Here is a 7,753-nt window from a genome sequence, read left to right on the forward strand (position 1 = left end):
CCCCCCAAATAGTAAAATCAATTGTAACTTTTGTAACAATTGTAACATGACCTTGTTTTCGTGAAGGGCTTTGAGAGGGACATACCTAGTGAAAAATTGTGTTTCAAATCGACGTCGATTTCGAATTTTCGTCGATTTTGTAGACAAAATCGAATCGATGTCGAGTTTAATTGGCCTCGATCGATGACTATCGATCATTTATCGATATTGCATTTCTCAGTGGAATATTGTTGGAGCAACTGAGTCAATCTGTACCAAAAAAAATTTACGTGAAAGTATTTCATGATTACAATGTATTCTGGCAGTGACAGAGCAGTGAAGTATAAGAATAATCTTTCTACTCACCATGTTTTTTTTTGTTCTAAAAATTGTCAAGGTCTTTGAAGATACGAGGCAGGTACATTTGGATGAGCGATGTACTAAAGGAAGTGAGGGCTGGCTGCGAGCAGCACATATCTGCGGTTCACATCCTAGCCGAGCATAGTCTGTTCATTGATGCGGACCTCTATCTGAACAACGAAGAGAGCAAGGTCAGATCGCCAGCTCTGCTCTACATCTTTTCTCCCAGGTGGGTACCTGCACACCAACAGTCTTAGACACGGGCCGCACAACTAATAACTGGGGTAGTTTTAGACAAAAAACTGGCCTGCCGGCCGGTAACAAGACAGTCCGGCTCCAAAATCAAATTCAAAATATACAGGCGCTAAGGCCTGTATTTATAAATTTAATAAGGCATCAAAATGAGACTGAAAATCTTCTTATCAAAACCGGAACTTTAATCGGCAATATCCGACTACGGCAACCTTTATCAGAACGGGATACTTTCACCTTACCCAGGAGCGCTTTTTCATGTTACGGAAAGCTGTGGTTAATATAAAAAAACAAACGAAAACCAGCAAATTATGCTAGAATCGCCATTCAAATTTTGCTGGATTCGTAATTTCTGCGCGCGCAAAAACAAGCACATTTCATATTTCAGAGCGCTGTGGTTCAACTTTAAAATTTGAGGCTGGGGATCACTTGTCAAGTGGACGGGCCATGTGGCGCCCTGAGCCGATAAGTGGGTAGGGGCTGGGGCGCGGCGCGGGGCGCGAAGCGCAACGCAGCTTGCCTCAAGAGGCTCGAGTGGGGGTTGGTTGGCCCCATGACCCGGCGCGAAGCAAGGGATGAGGGGCGCTGTGTTTATAACACAACCAGGGCGATGACAGCGGACTGCTACCGGGGACGAACAGAAAGTCACGGAGAAAACGCCTGCCCCCACAGAGAATCTATATGGGTACATGTCAGAAAACTATACACATCTCTGTCCTGAGGGTATTTGGTGCTACTTACAGCACCAATCGATGCAAAACTTCCATTAGAGTTGTACTTTAAGCTCGGTTCCACAATTTGTTGTGCTATTTTGTCACTTTTAACTCATCCTAAGCTATGAAACTGAATGAAATGTGTCCTGTAACGTTCCATTGACACTGTCCCTGAAGCCCACCCTCAACATTCAATTGCAATTTCCTTTTATTTCCTTTGATTAGTAGTGGTCCCATTATTATTTTGGTGCAGCTAACTGTTCTAACTGTTGTAGCTATTAAAAACAACCGGGTCAAGTTCTCAAATTCACTTCTTCAGTCATTATAAAAAGAAGTACTTTTGTCCCTGACATTTCCTAAAACCTCTCGCACATACGACCGAGGTAACTAAATGATCAGATTTTATAACCTAAACGGTTGGAAGAGGCATATGTGCGTCCACTACAATAAAGTATATAAACTAAATAATGCACTCATGGTATAAAATACGTCAAAGTTCGATCGTTTAATATTTTTATAATGAAAAGAAAAAGGAGTGTGCCTGCGTTACAGTCGCCATACACGTAATTACCACATCTTCAAAACGGCAATGGGAACAAAAATAGGTCAGGCCCACCGATAAATAATATACCACACCGTTTGTAATCGACGGCACTAACATAGGGGGGTAAAGTTTTGACTCGCATTGGTTTTTAATGTTTTAAAACGGATATTTATCTAGCTGTGTAATCGCCACCCTGTAATTCCCAATGTAATCACCACTCGACTCCGAGTTGAGTTACCGGCGGCCACTCGTCTCGTCTGCTACGGCGGAGGGCGCGACACAACACTCGCCACCTTCTCTGACGACGACTTGCGTGAAAAAGTGTTTTTCAAACATGTCGTATTTTCAACGCTTTTTTACGTCAGAAACCAAGGCTAGACAATGCGGACTGTTAATTTTATTGATGTGGAAAGTGTATTTATTGAAATTAGGTTGTATTGTAAATCCTCATCTAGAGGTGTAGGAGAGGTTAGGAGGTTAGGGATGTTCCAAAATTACTTTATTACTATTTGAGTCGATAAACCAGGAGTCTCTTATGGCAGAGAAGTGCCTTTTTCCTCTCGTTCCATTGCAGTATGATTTTTGAATCGACTACATCAATTATCAGATGGGTGAGTGCATCAGTAAGAAGTTTGGTTTCTCGTAACATATTCTTTATGTCCAAATTCATTCCTTATGATGGATTTAGTCTCAGTGAAGCCAGTGAAGCTGAAGCCACCCCGTCACTTGTTTTGGGCAATCTGATTGGTTGAATGACCAAGCAACCAATCAGATTACCCAAAACAAATGACGGGGTGGCTTCAGCTTCACTGGCTTCACTGAGACTAAATCCATCATCAGTCACTGGTGTCACATCAGAATGACATGAAAAACATACTTTTCGTAACAAAACTTTTGAAACAGAAAATAAAATTGATAGCGAAAAGGACCGGTCTTTCATAAATTTTGGTCCAATGTAAACAAAATAAGAAAGCATAACTTAACGTTCCTTGGAGCTATTTCTGACACTTCAGCCAAACCTTTTACAGGTTGTAAATGATTTGATATGAACAAAGTATTGTATATATTTAGTTTAGATTCAGAGATTACTTTAAAAACATGCAAAAAGTTTAAACTTTGACACGAGCAGATTTACCGATGAGGTTGAAAGTTGTAGCCATGGTTGTGGGTCGCAGTTGACCGGATATAATTTTACATGGCATAGCATGTTCATCACTATGACTTCGTTGAATTAAACGAGCACCTTCATTATAAGAATGTAATTTTGTAAACATATGTTTTTAAGAGCGTCCAAACTAGTTCAATGAGAGAAACTTGCAAACATATGTATTAGTTTTTCTAAATGTGTGTGTATGTGTTGGGAGGGGGGGGGGCGCTTCAAATGTTCGCACTGTACGCACTTTTACCAAAATCGGAGCCGGTTCGATTCGAGGCATTTTTTTACCAACGTCACCCAAACCCCTTCGCTCCCTCCCCCCCCCCCTCCCCTTCCCCCTCCCCATCCTTTTTCGCGCCAATGTAACCAAACACGTAATTTAACACAGTAACTCAGCTGGGAGCAGACGACCACAGCAGGCTTTCGTAGACATTTCAATAAAATTAGGGCTAGATCAAATAAAAAGATGAAGAAACCATTGGCGACAAGCCTTTTTGAGCAGCAAATGACTTCTTCTGTCTATTAGTATCCGAAAGTGTGGTACTTTGCTTAGGATGTGCACTTTATGCTTTCGCATAATCGCATAATTTTCCAAACTTCACTAAAATGGACGGGGAATCAACTGGTTAGCACTGTTGTCACCCCTGGATCCGAATCCGAAGAGCATAGAAAAAACATAATTTCTAAAAATCGCAGCATGGATAGGCATTTTCGCATAATTTGAGCATAATTGCTAGGAAAAGGCGTGAAAACGGTTGTATTTTGCAATTGGTTTTGATATTTTGCGCATTTTACCGCAAATTTTGATCCAACATTTGAAACTGTCTAACTAATTTTGGTCTTTCCTTCCATACCGCATTCCTATATCAATGTTTATGTTTGCACCAATGTGAACGCAAAAAGCATATAAAAGCATAATTTAGAAGGAAACGCAAAGAAAAAACTATTTTAAAAGCAGTAACATTAGGAAAAAAACACCAAAAAGCATAAAAACGCATAATTAGGTAGAACACGTGGCATAAAGAGGGTATATTTGGAAAATTTTAAAGCATAATCAGGGCATAAAAGTGCCTTTTTTTAGAGCATAATTGACAGTTTAAAAACGCATAAAGTGCATATCCTTATACTTTGCAAAGGGTTTACAAAATAACTTTCTTCAAAATCCGCGAGCCGAATGTGAACAGTTTTCTGACATGTACCCATATTATCATCGTCAGTCGGCTTATCATAACTGGAACGTTAATCGGCTATCTTTATCAAAACTGGATACTTTTACCTTCGGGTAGAGACAGACCACAAGGGACTGTCTATAAAAATTCGCTGTGGCAGCTAAGAGCTGGTTGCCACAGACAAGAGTTCACAGCAAAGCTGTCGCTGCAGGAGCCAATCGGTTTGTTCTGACAGCGAAACACCCAAATTAATGTGAGAATGAACCGATTGGCTACTGCAGCGACAGCTTTGCTGTGCACTCTTGTCTGTGGCAACCAACTTTTAGCTGCCACAGCAAATTTAGGGCTTTCTATCCCCAAAATTAGCTAATCCACTGTGAAAAATACCGTCGTCAATTTACAAACCCCGAATTATTATTTATAAGTTGTAAATTTACGAGACCACATTTTTTACTCGCTAATGCATTTTACGTCGAAAAGTACTGCATGTATTTTTTCGATTACTAATTGTAATTTTCCAACTTGGTTCACGGAAAATTTTCCCGTAAACGTTACTTCTATTTTTCACAGTGTTTGCTAGTGGTGAGGACCAATTGTTTTTACCGTGCAAGAAAGAGACTCTGCCCTTGAACACGCCTGAAAGCTTCCAGCGGAGGCGTTGCTGAGCCGAGCGGGGGGAGTGGGGGGGGGGGGGGGGGGGGGGGGGGGGGGGGGGGGGGGGGGGGAGAGGAGATGGAGCTGAACCGAGCTGAACGACGCTGCTGTGCGTACTGCCGACGGTCGCCTTTATCTAGTGTCGCTACAACCCACACATCGACTAGAGCCACTGCTCCAGTGCACTGAAAAGCAGGGCACGCGTTTTCTCCTTCTGGTAGAGACAGCTAAGGGTAATGTCTTAAAATTCTACTTTTTACTGTCACTCAGGTGGCAGGTGCTTGGTGATCACACGCTCTCCGTAGACGGTCTCCCTGGCGCGGACTGTGGCCCGCCACCTAAGTGGTATAGTCCCGGGAGCGACGGCCTGGCTGGGCTACCTGGCGGCGCGGGTGGCTCCATCGTGGCGCTGGGCGACGAGGTTCTCGACGGGCATCGCCTCCAGCTGAGCGCGAGTGGGGGCGCTGGCGGTCGTGGGCAGAACGGAAAGGACGGCCTGCAAGGAGCTATTGGGCGGGACGCAACAATAGATTCAGGCTACAGATGCAGCGACCATCGGCATGAAGATGGAGCGTGGAACTTTGGACTCGGCTATTTATGGGGATCAACAAAGGTATGTGCAGAACAAAACGTGTATGCGGCAAGTGGCGGCAAGGCAACCAGGCGGACACCAGCAGAAAACAATTTATTTGGCGCTAGAAAAATGGTGTTGGAGTGCCTGAGTTTTGTGCCCATCGCGCTAGGCCCCTTCCGTGCCCTTCCTCACAATGCTGTACCAGTTAGGGCAGGCCCCGGCCCTGCCCTGCCCTCCAACGCCAGCTGCTCTGCCCTCCGCTTTTCTTCCCCTCGACGACGCCCACACAAAATCTGAAAGGACTTTTACTGTCCATAGAAAGACGCGTTTTTCTGCACATATCAAAGCCACTGAAAATGCTAGAGTCATATCTTACTCTAAGGAGAGCGAGATCAGTTCTTCCCCCGAAATAGTCCGAAATAAAGGCGAAATAGAGGCGAAATAGAGCGAAATAAAGACGAAATAGACGCGAAATAGTCGGTGAAATAGTCGCGAAATACCCCTGAAATACTCCGAAATACCGCGAAATACCCTGAAATAATCCGAAATAGGCGAAAAAAAGCCGAAATGGCAGGAGAAATAACCAAAATGGCAGGAGAAATACCACGAAATAGTCCGTACGCTACGAACCCTAGTGATTTCCCCCTCGGGGATCTGACTCTCACTCAAATTGAGTCAGGATTTGCGGTCTTCACCCAATGAGAGTGAGGTTCCTCACTGCAATTGGGTGAAGTCAGGGAAATCTTACTCCTCCAAAATGAGAATTCGGTGCATGCATATGACTCACATAGGGTGAGCCTTATTAGGGTAAGTCGTATAGCGCTTATTTTCGATTCTTGGGTTGTAATAGTGTTTTCCAGGCGCCATTTTGGATGAAAACTCCTGGAAACATTTTTTAAGTTTTTTCCTTAAACGTTTTCATAACCCTACCTTTGCCTGTTATTCTGACCTGCCATAAGAGGTGGTTTTAAAAACCTCAATTTTGGGCGTATTTTTTTCTTGACTAAACACGAAATTTTACGGCCCTTTGGGTGAAAATTTTAAGGAGAAGGCTCTATCTCAGCCGGTTTTCGAGCTACGAATTATTATTCGAAGGGAAAAGGTTGCTTATTTACAGCAATAGAAAAACAATTCATATCATGCAAACCGGCAGAAATTTTAAGGAGAAGGCTCTATCTCAGCCGGTTTTCGAGCTACGAATTATTATTGGAAGGGAAAAGGTTGCTTATTTACAGCAATATAAAAACAATTCGTATCATGCAAACCACCTCTTATGGCAGGCCAGAATAACAGGCAAGGTAGGGTTACGAAAACGTTTAAGGAAAAAACTTAAAAAATGTTTCCAGGAGTTTTCATCCAAAATGGCCCCTGGAAAACACTGTTACAACCCAAGAATAGAAAATAAGCGATATACGACTTACCCTAAGCCCTATAGTCATCGCTCTGATTGAGCGAGGCAAAATTGTCACACCCATTTCGAGCACGACACCTTACCCAGTTTTCAGTGACCGGACGCAGATTTGAATCCAGCAAGTGACGAATTAGCATCCTTTTTCTGGACAATTATTTTTAGACAGTTCCTACAGACTGGTTTTTCTGGACAATTATTTTTGGACAGTTCCTACAGACTGGTTTTTCTGGGCAATTATTTTTAGACAGTTCCTACAGACGGGCTCTCTGCCAGAGGGTGAAGAGACCCCCTCCCCTCCCGCTCCCCACCGTCTCTCTTATATATAGCTCTGGGGGGGCTCGGCGTGGCGTTCCCGGTATGGGCAGAGCCGGTAGCCGCCGATAGAGCGCGCTGCCGGCGGACTGTCCGTTGCTTCTTTTAGCGTGTACTGCTGAAGCTACTTGAGCTTGAGCTGTACAAAAACGTTAACAATTCTTGTTAACCATAAACGGACCCTTAGTAAAGAAAATTTTCTATTTTACAGTTTCGAGCAATATTTTTTTTAATATAGAAGTTTGCGCCGCGTCCTAGCGCCCTCTCACTTGTACAATTTGCTTTTCGACGCCATGTAGGCATTTCATGCCTGCTCGCTGCAATGTTCTTGTTCTTGATGTGTCTCTTTGCGTGATATTTTTTTGAATTCACTGATAAACTAAGTGTTCAACTGCTCAACACTTCTAAGTGTGCAACTGCAAGTTAAATACTTGCAAGTGTGCAACTCCGTAGTCGTGCACTTGCAAGTGTTAAACTGGGTAGGTGTGCACTTGCAAGTGTGCAACTCCTCGGTTGAACACTTCCTTATAGATTGGACGCTTACTGTGTAGGAAGTGTTCAACCGAGGAGTTGCACACTTGCAAGTGCACACCTACCCAGTTTAACACTTGCAAGTGCACGACTACGGA

General features: G+C 43.4%; 1 protein-coding gene across 1 annotated transcript in view; it reads left to right on the forward strand.

Annotated features, from left to right (window-relative positions):
- Positions 1-7,753, forward strand: part of LOC127751522 (uncharacterized) — a 40,226-nt gene that overhangs the window by 10,484 nt on the left and 21,989 nt on the right. The window contains exons 11-12 of the mRNA XM_052275199.1: positions 377-568; positions 5,098-5,440. Coding sequence (XP_052131159.1) covers positions 377-568; positions 5,098-5,440 — 535 coding nt within the window. The remainder of the gene's footprint in view (positions 1-376; positions 569-5,097; positions 5,441-7,753) is intronic.

This window comes from Frankliniella occidentalis, unplaced genomic scaffold (genome assembly GCF_000697945.3).
Source record: "Frankliniella occidentalis isolate FOCC.00 unplaced genomic scaffold, Focc_3.1 Scaffold537, whole genome shotgun sequence".
Classification (NCBI taxonomy): Eukaryota; Metazoa; Arthropoda; class Insecta; order Thysanoptera; family Thripidae; genus Frankliniella; species Frankliniella occidentalis.